Source organism: Aspergillus steynii, assembly GCF_002849105.1.
Source record: "Aspergillus steynii IBT 23096 chromosome Unknown P170scaffold_1, whole genome shotgun sequence".
Lineage (NCBI taxonomy): Eukaryota > Fungi > Ascomycota > Eurotiomycetes > Eurotiales > Aspergillaceae > Aspergillus > Aspergillus steynii.
The window spans coordinates 106,155-124,532 of NW_020194398.1; the positions used below are offsets into that span (position 1 = coordinate 106,155).

Sequence of the window (18,378 nt, forward strand, 5' to 3'; positions counted from 1 at the left end):
CCGAGGTCCGAGGGATTCTCCAACAGACATAAGAGCAACGACGTCCAATGAGTGATAGAAGTTGTCCATTGCGTCTCCATCCTGTCTTTCCCCATCTTCTTGCCTGCTGAAAATGACCGACCAGCCGATTCGGCGGCTGTTGATCGCCAACAGGTAATTGGCACCTCGTTGACTTGCGCCATGTACGCTGACGAGCCAGAGGCGAGATTGCCGTCCGAATTATCCAGGCTGCGCGCGAATTCTCTCCGTCGATTGAGACTTTTGCGCTGTACACGGAAGATGATCGCTCTCATTGCGATATTGCTCATCCTCATCACCTTCTGCCATTGCCCTCCCCGGCAGCGTATTCCGACGTTTCGCTTCTCGTCGGTCTTGCTCGCAAACATGACATCGACACCGTCCATCCAGGCTACGGGTTCCTCAGCGAGAGTGCTGACTTTGCCAGTCGTATGAGCGATGCTGGCATTGCGGTTATAGGACCTGGAGCCGCGATCTTGAGGCGCACGGGCGATAAATTGCAGGCAAAGCAACTGGCGGTGCAATGCAGTGTCCCTGTATTGCCAGCCATCCCAAACGCTACTTCCGACATGGCGGAGATCCAGGCCTTCGCACATCAGGTCCACTACCCTGTTATGATCAAGGCAGTGGATGGTGGTGGAGGGAGAGGAATTCGCCTGGTCCGTCAAGAGCACGAACTGGAGAACGCCATTCGCGCAGCAACGAACGAATCGCCGTCCGAAACAGTCTTTGTAGAGAAGGCCGCCGTCGACGGATTCCATCATATCGAGGTGCAAGTGATTGGCGACGGTACTGACGCCCGCCATCTCTGGGAGCGCGACTGCAGCGTCCAGCGGCGGTTCCAGAAAAGCGTGGAAATCGCACCGTCGTTAATCCCAAACCGAGGCTTGCTCCAGCAGGTCATCGATGCAGCGTTACGCATGGCAAAGACGATTGGTTATCGGTCGCTAGGGACGGTTGAATTTCTGGTCCACGAACGACGCAGCGAGTTTTACTTCCTCGAAATCAATCCCCGTCTGCAGGTGGAACACACCGTCACCGAGGCCATCACAGGGTTTGATTTGGTGCAGGCCCAGTTCCAACTCGCTCAAGGACGTTCCTTGTCTCAAATTGGCTTGGGAGGCAATCCCGCAGTCCCCAAACATGGACATTCTATTCAACTACGACTATGTGCGGAGGATCCTCGTAGGGGATTCTCGCTCAGTATGGGGAAGATCACCGAGTTTCTGGTGCCTACTGGACATGGCGTCCGTCTCGACACGCATGTAGGTACGACCGGATCGAGCGCGGTGGTTGTGGGTGCGCAATTCGATAATCTCCTGGCGAAGATCATTGTCGCGGCATTCAGCTGGGAGGCAGCAGTGTCCAAGGCCCGCCGAGTGCTCACCGATACCAGGGTTTCCGGGGTGCAGACCAACCTCGACCTCTTGCGCGGAGTTGTTGAGCACGAAGACTTTTTAGGGGGCAGCACCGATACGCAGTGGCTCGAGAGACAGCTCCACCCAGCTCTTCAACTGGGGGAAAACATTTCACAGGCAATCAGCCATGGGGTCTCCCAGCCATCGTCACGGACTACTGCACCCCCTACCCTTCCCAGTTCGAGCCTGTTGTTCCGGCGCGGAGACGCCTGGTCTCTTGCCCTCGAGCCATTAAATACGGTCGCCGAGCCGAGAGAGCAACATCATCTACAGCTCACTCGCGTTCTCCAAAATGACTTTCCCGCCTCGATGGCGGCGGAAGTCGAATACACCACGCCTTCTTCCAAGGCGACATATCGACTGCAGCTGAAGACAACCTCGACGGCGACGGCTGCCTTGGTTTCGTCCTCTCATCGACGCGGCGACACGGACAACCCTCGACAAATCGTGCTCCCGTTGTCGGGAAAGCTGATCGAGGTGCTGGTTGAGCCTGGACAGATGATCGCCGAGAACCAGGTCGTGGCATTTGTCCGACAGATGAAGATGGAGCTCGAAGTGCGCAGTCCGCGAACAGGGCGAGCGCGGTGGGTTTATGAGATGGAGGAGGAGGAAGACGTGGCGGAGGGGATGTTGCTGGTGGAGTTGGAGGAGATGCGGGGGAAGTTATAGACTGGAGATTAAAATACTGGAGACTGGTAGACAGAAGATGGTGATGGTTGAATCCTTACGAAGAGGAAGAGAAGGGAAGAGGAAAATGACGGCGGAAAGCAGAAGAAGATCCACTGATCGTCACACGCGCCGCCGTCTGTCTTCCTTCTTCCTCTCCCTCTTCTCTTCTCTCCTCCGTCTCCCTCTGCAGTTTTCATCTCTACACGATTCTAGCGACTTTTACGACTTTGTGTTAAATTCTATAAACTCCCCAAAATGAAAGACACCCTCTCCCTGTACATCCTCACCTTCAACTGCGCCCGAAACCCTGTCGACGTCGACCGGTTCGCCCCCCATTTCTTCGATGCGCTCCCTACGACCGACGATGCCAGCTCGCTCTCGCCGCCCGATCTCATCGTGCTCAGCCTCCAGGAGGTCGCTCCGATCGCCTATGCCTTCCTTGGCGGCTCCTTCTTGACCCCATACTTGAGCGCATTTTCCCGGCTGGTGGATCGCGCGGTGGCCCGGCACTGGGCGTGCCATTACGTCACGGTCGCGACGGAGAATGTCGGCATGACAGGCCTCCTGGTGTTTGCCCGGTCGGACGTAGCTGACGACGTCGCATCTGTTGATACTGCCGGAGTCGGCCTGGGAGTCCAGCAAATGGGCAACAAAGGCGCCGTTGGCGCACGGCTGGCCGTCGCGATGCCCAACGCATCCGACCACACCGCCGATCTCACATTCATCGCCGCTCACCTGGCCCCCATGGAGGACGCGGTGGAACGGAGGAACAGGGATTGGCGTAGTATGGTGGAGAGACTGGTCTTTGCTCGCGACCCCTCCCCCTCCGGGGCGGGAGACGACGAGGAGTCGGAGAGGGCGGCCTTGCTACGTGGTCCTACGTCGAGTGGACGCACCGAGCACCACGGCCTCTTTGCGCCTACGAGCTATCTCTTCCTGGCCGGGGACCTGAATTATCGCACGGCCGACGTCTCGCCGCGCCAGGAGGACCAGGCCCGGTTTCCGCGGAACGATGTGGAACCGACGAGCCCCCGGCACTACTCGCATCTCTTGCGGGAGGATCAGCTCACGCGCGAGATGAAACAGTCCCGAAGTTTCCACGGCCTGTCAGAGGCGCCGGTTACCTTTGCGCCCACGTACAAGTACACCCATGCTGCACGCCGGGCGGCGGCGCGGGACGGAACGGCGGACGACGACTCGCCGGACGGGCTGTGGACGAGAACCCGATGGCCCAGCTGGTGCGACCGCATCTTGTATTTGGACTCGCCGCCGGGCGTGGACAGGGAGGAGGCCCGGGTCCGCGCAGAAGGCTACCAGGCGTTACCGCTGTTTCCCACCTCTGACCACCGCGCCGTTGCGCTCTCGGTGTCGGTACCCGTGGCCTCGGTGCGACCAGAAGGCGCAGATGCCACGACGACGCCGGTCGCGCCGTTCCCGATCGATCCGGCCTGGCAGAGCAAACGCGACGTGGCGCGCAGGAAGGAGCTGGCGGTCGGCGGACTGGCGTATCTGGCGTTGACGTGGGAAGGCAACGGGCTGCTGGTTGCGTCGGCCATCGGCGTGCTCGGGGCCTGGCTCGTGCTTCGATCGCTGCTGAATGTCTGAAAGCCCGTGTTACATGCATTATTGTCGGGATCGGGGGGACCTCGAAACGCCTGCCCCATGTCGATCATACTGATCTCCGACCCAAATCTAGGCACGAACCGTAGATGCTGGGGTTTCACCATCAAACCTTGGGAGCTATCGTCTGGCATGGGTCCGACGAGGTGGCCAGGCCTGGCCTGGTCTGGCTGGTCTGGTCTGGCTGGCTGGCTTGCTTGCATGACGGGTTCCGATCCTGCTGCCGGGATCGTGGGTCTGCACCGATTTTCCCCCGATCGACTCTGTTTGGTGGTTCGCTTCTAGCGCGGCGATGTGACATTTGGCGTCGCGAGAGCTCTCGACCGTCACCCGACTTTGGGCCTCCCAAAAACGCGAGCGCGGAGGACGCCGTATCCTCCGGGTCAGCCGGACATTGGCCACGGGCTCTAGAACGGTCTGGAAACGGTCGAACAAACGGGAAAACGGCGGTGTCGATCCCAGGATCCCGGACGAGGCGGCTCAACTACGAAGGATCTGGCGGATTTCAGCCCCGGCGCGCCCGGGGGAGGATGCCTTGCCCGGACAAGGCTTGGGAGAGGGGGAGACTTCGTATTCTCTCTCCTCGGTGCCTCCTGAATCTGCGATCACTCGAGTCCGTCCACCGACCGACCGTTACAGAAGAGGGCGCCGGGTTAAAAAGAATCGGGACTGGCTGGCGATGCGGTGGAGACGGGCACCAGGTCGGTTATCGACGAGGCATCGGTGTGATTGGCACGAAGAGGCGAGATGAGACTCTTACGGAGGACAGCAGAGAGCGGACAGACTAAAGCAATCTAAAATCCCGAATCCCTTCGTCTCCGTCACTGCATCGAGTATCGGGCTGGCACCCTCTCCCACTAGGGGGCCCCGCTTGGGGCGGCTGGTGAAACCCAGGGATTTATTTTGCTCGGATTCCCGAGGAATTGAGGGCAATTATCTATCCCCGACTCTCTCGGGGTTACTGCATGGGGCAGGCCGGACTGCAATCCTGGCCGTCGTTGAAGTATTAAGTCTTCGTATATACTGCGTAGGATTCCACGGAGCGGAGGCTTCGTGCCCGATCTCCACGATCGCCAGTCGCGAATAGAGATTCGAGCAGATTAGAATTTAGAATATACGAAGTACGATAGCATCTTCCGAAGCAGATCCAAGAGTCCGCACCTGACGGGGTCAAGTGACGCTTCTCGTCGCCGCCACCGACCTCAGCTGCTCCAACGACCGTCGTGATCCCGGCCAGAAGAGCCTCGCATACCGCATTCATGGATACTCGGATTGGCCCCAATGTCATGGTCCAGGCAAAGGCCGAGCGAAAAAAAAAAAAAAAAAAGAAAAGAAAAGAAAAAAAACCAAAGCTTGGGATCTCGGGCTAAGGCAAGAAATCTAGGGGGATCGGATCGACGCCTCTCGACATGCATCCCGCAAACAAAGACGAGGAATTATTCTTTCGGGTCTTCATTGGCAAGTCGATTCCGCGTCTTCCGACAAGTCGACGCCCTCGCAAAGACCGCGGCCAAAAATGAGTCAAGAAGGACGGAGGAGGAATGACACCAACGGCAGGAAAGCGGGAAAAAAATAAAAATAATACTGCGTAAGAAGAAAAAGAAGAAGCCGATTGTTGACGTTCCAGAAACAGTGGAAACTTCGGTGGTGCGACGGTTCGCGGCCCAAAGATCCAGAATGCGGCCTCTCAATCCGAAACGCCCCCGGCGAAGCGAAGCTGGAAGATTGAGCATCGTGCTGTCCGTTCTGACAGGGCCCACGCCCCCTGCAATCCCGCCTACACAGTCGAGGAATATCATCCGATGCCAGGGGCCAAACCGGCGAGTCATTCAGACGGTACATGCCTCGCTGTGTTCATCCTGTGAAAGGCTGAGGCTGCCTTCTCACCGGCTCTGCTGGCCCCCTCGACCCATGCCATGCCAGCCCTCGGCTTCGCAGTTTACGCAGTACACAGTAGTACTCCGTCGGACGAGACTAACGGTCGACGGAGTCAGACTGCGAAGTGGGTCGGTAGGCTTTTTCTTTTCTTCTCTTCTCTTTTTGTGCCTTTCCCTCGTGGAACAGCTTCCCGCGGGAATCCACTGGGGGATGCAGCAGAGTTCAGCTAGACGTCCTCCGTAGCCGATGTCCTTTTTTTGTTTCTTTTCTTTTATTTTCTTTTCTTTTTCAGATCAGGCGGGCAAACGAAGCAGGAGGATGGAAAATACTGCCATCTCGTCAGGCCGAGCCGTGTGGCCGTCAGAACTGGAATCGGCCTGACGTTATTGGCGCGTATCATTTGATTAACAGAGCAATTAATTAAATTAAAGAAAAAAAAAAAAGAAAAATAAATAAAAAAAAAAAAAAAGAAACATGGTTCCGGCATTCTAGAATTCTCATTCGAGGTTCTTAGATTAGGCCTGATTACCTTTGATTGATCTTTTGATTATTGGGGATTTATTCCCTCTGCAATAATTGGACTGATTTTGCAACTGAAAAATAAAATAAAATAAAATTAAAAAAAATCCCGACTCCGTAAAAAATCAAATGGAATTCAATAAATAAAATAAAATCCCATTTTCTTCTCTCGCTGGGATCGACGATATAAAAACCGCACGAAACCCTCGACTCGCCCCCTTCGAGGACTGCCCGTCTCTCGTCCTTCGAATTCTTTCTCCTGCCCATCTCCCTGATCGTTGACCGATTCTTCCCTTCTTTTCCATTCCTTTGACTTACCCTTTTGGCGCAGTGGCGCAGCGACGGTCAGCGCTAGAAGCTCGACGGACTTCGACCGGCGCCTTAGTTCGCGATCCTTTTTGGCGCCTCGCTGCAAGACAAAACGGTCGCCCAACGATCTTGACGTAATTGCCGTGCTCGGGGGCGGATTTGCGGATTTCTGCTTCTTATTACTGTCGTCCCCTGGGGCCTTTTTTTTTTTTTTTTTTTTTTTGCTGGTGGCTATTTTTTAACCCCTTCGGTTTCAGTTGGGATTCCCCAGTCAAATCAAAGAAACGAACGAAGAAAGAAAAGCAAAAAAAATAGCTCCTTTGCCGGGACAGGGGAAAAAAAAAACTTCCTACTCTTTTTTATCCTCATCGACTGCCAGACATCGTGTGGTCTCAAAGCGAACCAGAAAAAAAAAGCAAAAAACCACTCTCGTCATGTACTCGTGCGCCAACTATCCTCGCGGCTGCCGTGGCCGCGTCAACATTCAAGGAGGCAAATGCCCCGACTGCGTGGTATGTCATTTTCCCTCCTGCGTTCGCCTCCTGGCGCATGCGAACCATCCCAGCTAACGCTCCCTCTCTGTAGCAATTGAAGCTCCGTCGCCCGACATCACCCTCGCCGTTCGCCCAGCCCCGAGATTACCGCCGGGCCTTGCCTTCGGAAATCCTGAATGATTCGCCCTTCAAGGACGTCGTCCTCGATCTGTGATCACGCCGCTACGATGCATTGACCGGAGACGAAGGGGAACTGCCGTCATTCGGCCTCCCGCGGGCTGGCACCGAGTCGCGCACATCGTCGGCGCGCTCGTCTCCGGATTTCATTTGACTTCTTTTGGTTGCTTCTTTCTTTCTCTTCGATTTTCTTTTCTTTTCTTTTTTTTTCTCTCTCTTATCATTATTGGGAGCTCTGACTTGATGCATTGTTGGGAGTTGTGATCGATCACGGGCATATACCATTTGGAGGGCGGCTTTTGTGGATTTCATCGGGGCCGGCACTTTTTCTGTCTCTCTCGTTCTCTCTCTCTTTTCTTTCTTTTCTTGTCTTTTCTTTTCTTTTCTCTCATGTCGAGCATCTCCGCAGAAGGCAGGGATAGACGTCCTTTCCCGTTCTCCGTCTCAATCGCTGCTGGCTGGTTGGCGGCACTGGGAACCCGGCGACTGAGGACCCGGAATGTCTTCGGATCGCCCCAGAGTCTCCTGGTTATCGGGTCTGCCAGCAGGCTGGCGCAGATGGCGCAGGTGCACTGGTGCTTTCCCCTGCTGCTCTGTTCGGGTCGCTCGGTCATCTTGGCTTCTGTTGTGATGTATACGCCACTGTCTAATATCGGTCGAGATTCCTCATACCCTCTCGACCGTTTCTACGAATTTATTGAGTTAATACTTGACTGGGGGTCACGCTAGTGCGAAGGATTCGCGATGGAACGTAGTCGATAGATTCCCGGACGGCATCAAACCCTAGCGCATCACCCCTCCAGCATCTCTCGGCACACCCACTGCGCCGTCAACGTATGCAGGCTCCAGAACCGCTCGTCCTCGACCTGTCCGTCCGCGAAGTTCCCTCCCAGCGCCTCGAACACCACCAGTTGGTCGCGCATGGTCTCGTCCACGCAGGGCCGGCGCAGAGCCGCCACGGGGTCGGGTTGCAGTGACGCATCGTACAGCTCGCGAATGAACCCATCCACGCATGTCTCGACCAGGCTTGTGGTCGCCGCCAAAATTCGGTTGGCGCGGTCTCCTCGCGCTTTCTGACGCTTGTCGGTCTTGATGCCTGCCCAGAGTGCGTCGTGCCCGATCTTGAACCCCGTCGACGTGTGCGCCACAAAAAGCAGGTAGGTCTGCGAGGGATGGCGGGTGGGTTCCGACGCGTAGGTGCGGATAGGAAGAGCGTCGGCCTCGGAGAAGGAATCCGATCGACCATTGCAAATCCACGGAGGCAATGCCGCGAGCCTCGTGCGGAGCTGTCGGTGCGCCGCCCTTTCGATGAACTGGCGAACGGTTTGCGGGCGATCCGGGGCTCGGTCCGGGGGTTCTTCTTCCAGCAGATCATCTGGGGCCAGGACGGTGAGATCAATCCGGGTCACTTGGCCGCGTCGGAATTGACCGAGATCAATCTGGGGAAATTGCAGACCCGACCGATCCTGCGAGCGGAGGGGCTCGATCTCCAAGGCAACCTTACCCAGGCTGACGGGGCCGGTGCCCCATCCCCTTTTCTCTAGATGGACGGTCAGCGGAGGCAGGCCGAGCCTCGCGAGATTGGGCGCCAGAACCTGAGAGACGTAATCGAACGACGGGGCGAACGAGACGTTGGTACCCCCCGTAATGGTCACTCGCGTCGGGCCTGCCGCGGCATGTAGGAGATAGGGATAGATGGCTTGAACGACGAGAAAGACCGAGCCGGCCGTTGACAGCTCGATGTGAATGTCTCGTTCTACTTGCAGGCCGTCATTCATCGGCTCCCCAGTGGCATTCAATAAAGACCGCGCGGGATAAAAGCTCAGCGAAGACGAACCGACTTCAGCACCGGACACCGAGCTCCCCGTTAGCTCTGCCAGGAACTGAACGGCGGCCAGATGAGATCTCTTGAGGCCTTGTTTCCCTTTGCGGTTGCCACGAATGTGCGAAATGTTGACCGATTTGCCCGTCAGAGCAGAGAGTGCAACTGCAATGCGAACGAGTTGGCCGCCTCCTTCAAGAGTGCGGCCGTCGAGGCGGATCATGGTGAGTACTGAGGTTCGTGGGGCCGTTAGTGAGAGACGGAGACCGGCGCAAGTCGATGATGGGCGGGAGTCTGGTGTTGAATGGGAATGGAGATGGAGATGGAGATAGTTTGTATTGGCTCCTTAATCTTTATACTCCTGCAGTCTGGATCTGAAAGGTCTCACGTGGCCGACAATGCGTGACTCCCCCGTGACTCACGCAATGACTCTTCCTTCTGCTTCCTCTTTCTTTCCTTCATTCCTTCCTTCTCTCTCTATCTCTCTCTCTTTCCCTCCATCCATCGGTCGTTCCTTCCCTGAATCTCCCAGACAGACCAAACATGTCGCCCTCTCGATGGAGTCGTCAAGAGGGCAGCCCCTCGGGCATTCTTCTTTTCTTCCCCCATCCTGGCTCACAGATCTATCCAAGCATTCTTTTCTCGCCCAAACACCATGATTCCTTCCGCATCTCTGACATCCAAAGACCGTCTTCGGAGGACTAGATCAACTCGCTCGATCCGTAGAGCTCGCCCGGACTCGGTGTCTACCGAACCGTTTGACGTGGGTACTGCGAGACAGCATGCCACGGCGGCCGCGTCTCTGGCCATGCGACGTTCCACCGAGAGATCCTCTCTGGACTACCAGCGCTCGTACGATCGTCTGGGAGGCCCGGGAAACATGGCCGTGCCTCGAAGAAGACACCATCCGCCTTCCGAGAATGGTTCAGATACGCTCCAGACTCGTTCGCAGATGACGGACATGTCGTCCCATGACAATGATCCCATGTCGCTTGCAATGCTGCCCCCTATCAGTGAATTCGGAGGCCTGGATGGTCGTGACTCTTCCTTACCGTCGTCATATCGGCGGCTTCGCAAGACTCGATCGATGTTTACAACCGGTCCACGTTTCTCCCGTCGAAGCACCGGGATATCGTCCCATTCCTACGCGCCTGCAAATGATGGGCAATCTTCATCCGAGGTACCACGCACATCTGGAACTCTGAGGCGCTCGTGGTCTTTTTTCAGAGGCGATCAAGGCGCACTCAACACATTGGACTACGCCACGAGCCATGACGCCGCAGTCCAGATAGCCCGTAGCCAGTTCCAGAAGCAATCTGTGCCCGATCTGAGCAGGTACGGCCAGTCGTCCTTTCTCGCAGGCAGACCAAAACGAGAGCACAAACCGTTCCGGAAAACTTTTCGCACCCTCAGCACGGCCGAAGGTGACCTGGCCAGCACGCCCTCTCCGCGCAGTTCGTTCAATGGTGGTTCCCCTCATGCAAGAACCCGATCCTTTTCGTCTTCCATCAAGAGGGGAATCAAACGTGTTCTGGGCCTGTCGAAGCCCGCCGCGGCGCAAGAGACCGCGCACGACTCGCCCTCTTCCTCCGATCCCCAATACGCCGACCCCTCTCCGATCAAGTCGACGACAGAAGACCATTCTTCAAACGCACAGCCGTACTCAGCCGATGGTTTCCGTCAATGGACTAGTCCGAGTAGCTGTCGACCGGCGACCATTCGAAGCGCTCGGAGTATTGAAAGCTTTGCTACCACGCACTCGCGCGTGACTAGTTGGGCTGACTCGTCGGTCGCCAACACCATCACCGCCGGGAAGGGAGGAGATCGGGGTTCCTTGTCAGTTATCGACGAGAAGGGCGTATCCAGTCGGAATCCCCAACCGACTACTCTGACCTCGTCCCCGACTCCCGACGGCTCCGTTGATAGTCGGCGATTGTATGCCGCTTTGATGAAACGGATCCGCGGTCATGGCGCAAACGGCTCGACCGAGGACGTTGTCTTTGGCCACGTCAAGGAGCACCGTGCCATTCCGACACGAGCATCCTCGCTGCGTCCGCATCGCAGTCGACAGACAATCCGCCACATCCCTAGTGATGAGTCGGTCACCTCCCCGAAATCGTTTGCGACAGCCCGCGCCGAGGCGCCGACTCCACGGGACCCGATGCCCCGGCAGCTTCACAATCCTATTCCGTCGCAAGACCTCGAATACCTTCAAGCCAGCGAGCGGAAATTGACCGATTCCCAGGACGGAATCTTGGGCGCGACCAAGGCTCAGGAAGATGATTCGAGCAGCATAGTCGTTGTCGACATGCAACCCCGGCTCAGCACTTCCGATTCATCCAGCGTTTATTCACGGACAACGAGTGGAAATACACCCACCAAGAAGGACCAACGAGCCGACTCCCACGCTTCGCCACCGGAAGACGAACCGGGTGTCGCAACGATATACGCCAGTCAGCGATCGGCCTATAGCTCCCCGACCCGAGCTTCCATGTCTCCCCGACGAGAGCCTTCCGCGCGACGCAGCGCCGATTGGCAGCAGTGGGTGCGGTCTCAGATGGAAAGAATCGAGGATCTGGATTTGCCGGCGCGGAGAGACCATTACAGAGAGGACACGCAGATATATGGCGAGGACGATGTCTTGCCGAGAGTCATCTCTCGGCGGATAAGAGACCCCGAAGACCTCTTGACCAGGCAGGAAGACTCGGCTCGGCTCGCTCATAATTACTCTCGGCCTTTCAGCCGATCATCTAGTGTCCGCACGATCGTGGGTGTTCCCAAGGAGCAGACCGGCAGTACGATCGTGTCCTCGCCGTCCTCGATCCCGATTCTCCAAAAACCATCGGGCGGCACCCCCGAGAAGGCCTTCTCGCCTGTTCGAGGTCGCAAGCGAGACAATAATCCCACGTCGGCCCCGATGCAGCTGCGGCCGAGCAACCGTATTTGGTACTCCGTTTCGCCGACCCCCAAGCGAGACGCGAGTGAGTTCCAGCAAAGAATGGCCGTCGGCGGAATGTACGACCGATACCAGGTGAAACGGTCCCCGGTTCCTCACGACAGCAAAACTCTCTACGTGCGATCCGCCCGCGGCCGTCGCGACGGGGGGCGAGTGACCAACGAGAACCTGAAGGCCGAGCAGGAGCAGAGCGACTTCAAAGACTCCCTGCGTCAGCCCCCGAGCATGGGGTCCCCCATCTCCAGCAAGCGCATGGTGGAACTGTTCTTGAACAGCCGTCGTCAACAGATGGGAACGGGCATGTCGGACGACGACACTACCTCCGAGGGGGCTTTTATTTAGGACGCTTCCACGATGACCCTGCCGGAGGAGGCTGTATTCTTATCCCATGGCTTTCTCCATTCCTTGCATCACGATGTCGAGGTGTTTGTCGTTCAATAGTATACTGCAGACATAACGATCTAGTGTTACCAGCTCCCATAGCAAAGGCCCAAGCAATCGAAAAGATACAGAGAGATATTCCATTGATTCCGGTTCGCTTGGATGGTGACTTTTGTGTCCTGATTAGTTGCATAATTGTACTACTATGCCTGGAAGGCACCGCCCAGCCCGGCATTTTTCCCCATAAGCATGCCTTGTCAAGAAATGCTATCAACCCACTCTATCTAATTTCGCCCGCATCATCCAGGACGCGCTCATTCCACATAGTTGGCCGGGAAGCTCCCCTTCACCCCTCGCAGCTCGCCCTCCCACCAGTCGTCCGTGCTGTCGGTCTTCTCGAGAACGCGAATTCGGTCCCCCTCCTGGAAGGCAAGATCCCCGGCGCTCTGACCGCCGAAATCATACAGGGCCGTCACATACAGGGCCGGATTCGAGGCGGCACGGGGCTTTGGTGGCGGCGGCGGTTTCTTCTTGCCGATCGCAGCTGCGAGGACGCTGTAGCCGGGAGAAGTGGCTCCGCTGCCGGACGGGGAGGGATTGCGGTCAAAATAGTCGGTGCGGGCACTCGCAGGCGAAAGTCCCGAGGAGGAAGATGGACGAATCTGCTCGGACGCCGGCGTACGATAGCTGTTGGGGGAGAGATGGGTAGAAGGAGTGCTGAGAGACGACGAGGAGGGTGCCAGATCGTTAACCCGGGGCTTCGTATCATATGCCGGCGACGAGGCAGGGATCCTGGGGGCTGGGGAAGTCGCGCGTTGCTGCGTGGACGACAGCTGGCCGCTAGAGCGACGCCGAGAGAAGCCTCCAACGGATGCACTGCCGGTTCCATGGCTGCTGCCGTTGCGATGGTCGTCGGTGCCCTGAGACCCTCGCACAACTTTGCCGTTAGCAAGGCAGCCGAACCCCTCGACTTCTTCTTGGACCGGCAGCAGAACCTGCTGCCAGTCCAGCACAATTTGCTCCATGGGCAGGGGCGGCGACGGAAACTTCTCCTCCTGGCTATAGTTGTAGATGGCGGTGTAGTAGTTCGCCAGCATCGAGTTCTGGAGCTCGACCTGCGTGGCCAGCAGGCGAGGGAGCATCGAGAAGGCTGCGGTGATCAACGGCGGAAGGTTCTGTCGCAAATGTTCATCCGCGGCATGATATTCCTGGTTCTGTTAGACTAGCACTGTGAAGGCAGCGCTCGGTTTGTGCATACCTCGGTCGCTTTCGAGAGCTCGCTCTCCGCTTTGGCCAGGCTTTGGTTGTCACGATCCGATCGCTTCGTCTTTTTGGCATAGCTGTCGACGCGGCTTTGGTAGCGCTCGTAGTCCAACTGGCCGAGAGAGAAGACGTTAGTACTCCAGAACAGTCCTTTCCACCCGATGATGGCACACCTTTTTGTCATCTCGCTTCTTGATGGTTTTCTTCACGGGGATGAAGCATTCCCGGGCCTCCGACGCCGGCTGGATCATACGTTGGTCCACCGCGCTGAGTTCCGTGAGAAGCTCCTTCTGCAGGTCCTCATACTCCTCGCGCAGTTTATTTGTTCGGGCCAGGGTCGATTCAGGGGTGGCGGCAGCATTGTGTGGGGAAGGGTCTGAGCCGGCGATGGGAGCGTAGAGGTCCTCGAATTCGCCGATCATTCGACTCTGATGCGTCAAGAGCCCGGACCAGGCATCGCGCCAGGCACTGGTCGAATCGATAATCTACGGCAGATGCCGATCAGTTGACGGACGACGCAACGGCAGGCAGAGAGAAGAGTTCCTTACCCGGCCCAGCAGCTTGTCCGCTTCATCGAAATCCTTCAGAAGAATGGCCACCTGGCTTTCATCGGCCGACCTCTTCATGAATTTCCCGAAGTGTCTTTGTACGCTCTGCATTGTGTCGCTCGCTCAACCAGCGGTGGAGGGAGGGCGATGGTCAATTCACGAGCAGAAAGGCGGGGAGAGCGCAGTGGGCAGGTAAAGAAGGAGGCGGGGGGAGAGAGCCCAAGGCGAACAGCGCGATGAAATGCAAAAGGGGGAAAGGGGAGGATTGGAGAAGGAAGAAGAGGGGCGGATTTGAAAGAGGACGAAGGACAAGAGAGCCTCGATCGGATGACGCAGCCTGTCCGACTCTCGTTGGAGTCCCGTTTGTCAACGGCGTTTCAGCTGGATTTCTGCCTTATTCTAGTCGACGCGATCGACAGAGGAAAGAACCGACGTGGAGTTTCGGGCCCCATCGGAGTCGGACCCTCGAGTCTCGACCAGGAGCCCCTGTGGTGCCTTCCTGTCTGCCATCGGACGATGCATGAAGCGTGTTCCTGTTTGTATAGATCGGGCGGCCATTGGTTCCTGCGTTGGTAGCGGCCTGCTACCATGGTCCGGCCAGGTCTCTATCGGCCGTCCGACACGTCCAGACTCTACTCGGTCTGGTGCTGTGGTGGACGACAGTATATCCCAGAGGATTCTGCACGCACTGGAGACTGGAAAGTGCAGCGACGAGGGCCCAAATGGAAGCCGATAGGGGAGCAGAAGAAGTCGAAGTAGACGACGAGGATCGCGACGGGCGCCTTCCCGCGGAGGGTGGCCTCAGGCAGCCACGCCGGACCCGCTCTTTTTCCATGCCCTCGTCTTTCTCCCTCGTCTTTCTCCCTCGTCTCCTGCTTGATTCTCCTTCCATTTCCATCTCACACACGCCCCCCTCCTCCCGCTCCCATCCTTGCCCAGATGGTCCTCAGTCCGAGGGTCGCCAAGCTTTGGCCCTCGTCCCCTCGATCATGTCGACCCCCGTCGCATCCAGCTTGAGCGTCCCGACTACGCAGAACACCGCGCCCGTGATCAAGTTCCGATGCCTGTTCACCCATGATATGCGGCGCAAAGCCAAACGCTGGCAGGATGGATATCTGAGGTTTCACACGTTCAATAAGCGGGCTATGGTTTACGATACTACGGGCAACTTCGTTGGAGACCTGCATTGGCGCCATGAGGAAAGCATTCAGGACGGCGATGAGTTGGAGCTGGACCGAGGCGTGATAATCCAGGTCTGCGAGCCAATGGAGAAAACGGAGACAGATCTCTCGGCTCTCTACGCGAAGAAGTCTAGTCAAGGATCTCCGTCACGTCCGGCAGGTCCGCCGACCCCCTCCGTTCGCTCGTCCACCCCCTTACGATCGTCGCTCTCCTCGCAACCGTCGCGGTCGTTAAATGACCTGCTGGGGATCAAGAAGACCCCGATCGCGCATCTAGTTTCTCCCCACGAAGGTAGAACCCCGCCAAGGCCACAGAAGGTTGATCAACAAGTGTCTCAGCCAGCTCCAAAGCGCCAAAAGACGGCTTGCTCCGACAGTCGACCGCGCGAGTCACTGCCTAATGCTTCACGTCCAGATCATCCTGAGGTCATCGACCTATCCGACCCACTCGACACTACAGAGCAGGACCCAGCGTCGCAACACGGCCCCTCTCACGTTGGGAAACCGCGGAAGGATCCGAATCCCTCCAGAGTCAAGTCCAGTTCTTTGTCGACGTCCGCTCCCAAGCCGAGAGACACCGCCGAGACCCTTGGGATTGAGAGACCCCAGTCAGCTACTGGTAACGTTTCAAAGGCTTCATCACGGATTCCGCCAGACAAACCTGTTAACAAGCTACGTCTGTCAAACGAAAAGCCGCGTAAAAAGTTGATGTACAGCGCGCTTTTGCCTACCCAGGCATCCTCGAAAGCGCCCACCACGGCAGCGGTATCGGCAAGGACAAATGGGCTCGCGTGGGGCAAGTCGCAGTTAGTATGTGCTCTAGAACGTGAACGGACTCTGGAATTGACTCTCTAGAAATGCCCCAGCACCGAGCGCCGATCGCATTGCGACAAACTTTGATTTCACACCATCCGCCTCCACGCAGTTTGTCCTTGATGAAATGATTGATGACTCGGTACAATCCAAGACCACGACTCCCTCAAAATCTACATCCTCTGGACCATCGGCACCATCTCCATTGCTTTCAGCCGCAGTCTGTCACAGTGCTCAGGCACAGGGTCTCCCGCCGAGCAGATCTCTGACCGGACTTCGCAAATCGTATTCAGATCCTACCACATTAACAAGCGCTAGCTTTCAACGTCGAACGGCCTGCTCCAAAAGTCCATTAAACCAGCACAATGATGATACCAACCACGAGCAAGGTCCATGGACGACCGAAGCTCTCGATCTTTTTGATTTCTGGCCGCCGGGACGTCCCAAGCCCGGCTAGCTCCATTGTGAAGATACCCCGGGCATGTTCCAGGCCTCATTTGCTATGGCTGTAGAGCATCGGTCCTGCTTACATATTGTTTATTTATCGCCTCAAGAAATTACGAATGATATTGATACCCTCTAGTCTTCCATGCGAAGAGTATCCCCTCCAGAAATCAACTTCACAGTCTGCTTTTATCACAGCTTAACAAACCGAAAAGCCAAAAGTCATCGGAACTGTCCAACCGGAGCACCAACGAGGCCTCTCTTCTCCACCACCATCGTATCTAAATACACCTCTGTAATCTACGCCTTTTTGACCAGAACCCCCGAGATATACGGCATGACGGTGCGGCCAAACCACCGATCTATGTCGACGGATTCCCACTCGCCAGCGGTCCGCAGCGCCTTTTCCGTATCGCGGTTCAGACAACAATCGCCCACGTAGAAGCTCCAGCCCAAGGCTCCGTACAGAGTCTGCAGGGCCCTCGCCACAACGGACCCCTTCGCCGTCCGCCACGGATTCACCACGTGCTCCACGATGAGCAGCCTGCCGCCGGGCCGGAGCAAGGCATACAGTTCGTTCACGGTCTGCTGCATGTCGGGCACGGAGCACAGGACGCGCACGCAGACAATGGTGTCGAAAACTCCCCGGTCCGTGCGGTCGAGCCCGTTCTTCTGCAGGACGGGGTTCAGCTGCGACCCCGCAACGCTGCAGGGGAGGATGTGGTACTTCTCGCCGAGACCGTTGGCGTTGGCCCGGGCGCGCAGCTCCTCGTGCAGTCCGTGGCAAGGCTCGGCGCCATAGATGGCTTTGATGGCCGGGGACCGTAGCAGCGGCATCTGGGTCCCGGTGCCGGGTCCCACGTCCAGGACCAGACCCGAGGCCTGGGCCAGAATAGGTGGAATCAGGTCCGAGGAGCCTTGGATTTCGCCTTGCGTGGGGGGAGTAGGTTGGTCGGCGGCCGGCTGAGCGGATTGAATAGAATCCTCTCGGAGGGCTGCACGGGGTCGCTTTGGTGATTAGCGACTGGGACCGCCAAAGAGTGGGCCAAGTAGAAGAGGAGCAAACACTGACAGCTGAATTGGAGCCAGAACTTGCCGAACGCCTCATCGCGGAGGCGGCTGGTCTCTAGTAGTGGAGCGAGGATCTGGCCTCGTTGGAAAACGGCTTCCAGATTGGTTTTCACATAGTCTGACTCGGATCAGTCCAAGTGCGATGCCAACTGATACGGTATAGAGCAAGGGACGCAGGAATGTGGGGGGGGTGTTCGAAAGTCACCACAGGTCAAGACACCTACAAGACATGGCCCACACCAGAAGCACGCCTGGTTCGGCCAGCGACGCCAGCCATTGTCGCGTTGTTGGTTCGTTTGCCGAAGCCATCGTGGGCGCAACTACAGAGAGAGGGAGAGAAAGTATGGCGGAGTGGATTGGTTTGGCGTGGAGAAAAGTCTCCGAGCCTCGGAGACTTCGGCTGACTAAGCGCCCGACAGGCATCAACCCATCACCCTCCAGAGAATCAGACGGAGAGCTCGTTGTCTTCAAGAATTCGATTGCCTCGATCAAGGATGGCACCCGGTCCAATATCCGGGCGGGCCAAAAAATACAAAAGATAAAACCAAATAACGAACACGGTGAACGATGCGGATGCAAACCCGATAATCAGTCAATCTCGCTCATTACAGTTCAAGGCCAAGATCCGGGACAAATCAAAGATACAAGATGCTCGAGCAGGCGAGAGTAATCGCACAGGAGATAGGAAGGAGAAAGAGGAAGATGCCAAGCCGATGCGAATGAATGACCCGGGTCTATGCGGGGGCTGACAATGAGTATCAACAAAGGAAATCACTAAATCATGCTGTGATACAGGC

At 56.9% G+C, this 18,378-nt stretch overlaps 4 protein-coding genes across 4 annotated transcripts; 2 read left to right on the plus strand and 2 right to left on the minus strand.

Annotated features, from left to right (window-relative positions):
* Nucleotides 1-112: 112 nt before the first annotated feature.
* On the plus strand, nt 113-12,222 carry P170DRAFT_441919 (uncharacterized protein; the record flags this gene model as incomplete). Its single annotated transcript, XM_024850426.1, has 5 exons — nt 113-153; nt 200-447; nt 478-2,051; nt 2,319-2,861; nt 11,545-12,222. The coding sequence occupies 5 exons, from the start codon at nt 113-115 to the stop codon at nt 12,220-12,222; spliced, it is 3,084 nt and encodes a 1,027-aa protein (XP_024708934.1).
* Nucleotides 12,223-12,575: 353 nt separating this feature from the next.
* On the minus strand, nt 12,576-14,183 carry P170DRAFT_344811 (BAR and SH3 domain-containing protein; the record flags this gene model as incomplete). Its single annotated transcript, XM_024843484.1, has 4 exons — nt 12,576-13,469; nt 13,520-13,636; nt 13,698-14,009; nt 14,073-14,183. 4 exons carry the CDS (start codon nt 14,181-14,183, stop codon nt 12,576-12,578), a joined length of 1,434 nt encoding a protein of 477 aa, XP_024708935.1.
* Nucleotides 14,184-15,061: 878 nt separating this feature from the next.
* Nucleotides 15,062-16,523, plus strand: P170DRAFT_347850 (uncharacterized protein; the record flags this gene model as incomplete). The annotated part of the gene is made up of 2 exons (XM_024843653.1): nt 15,062-16,059; nt 16,109-16,523. 2 exons carry the CDS (start codon nt 15,062-15,064, stop codon nt 16,521-16,523), a joined length of 1,413 nt encoding a protein of 470 aa, XP_024708936.1.
* Nucleotides 16,524-16,631: 108 nt separating this feature from the next.
* On the minus strand, nt 16,632-17,895 carry P170DRAFT_431463 (class I SAM-dependent methyltransferase). Its single transcript, XM_024848041.1, has 3 exons — nt 17,806-17,895; nt 17,583-17,699; nt 16,632-17,505 (listed from the first exon to the last, which is right to left on the minus strand). The coding sequence occupies exons 1-3, from the start codon at nt 17,810-17,812 to the stop codon at nt 16,811-16,813; spliced, it is 819 nt and encodes a 272-aa protein (XP_024708937.1). The 5' UTR covers nt 17,813-17,895; the 3' UTR covers nt 16,632-16,810.
* Nucleotides 17,896-18,378: the final 483 nt, after the last annotated feature.

Bases quoted from the DNA above. Each gene is read 5' to 3' on its own strand.
- P170DRAFT_431463 (XM_024848041.1), bottom strand. The intron at 17,506-17,582 runs GTCAGTGTTTGC...GACCCCGTGCAG, and splicing joins GTTCTGGCTCCAATTCAGCT to CCCTCCGAGAGGATTCTATT.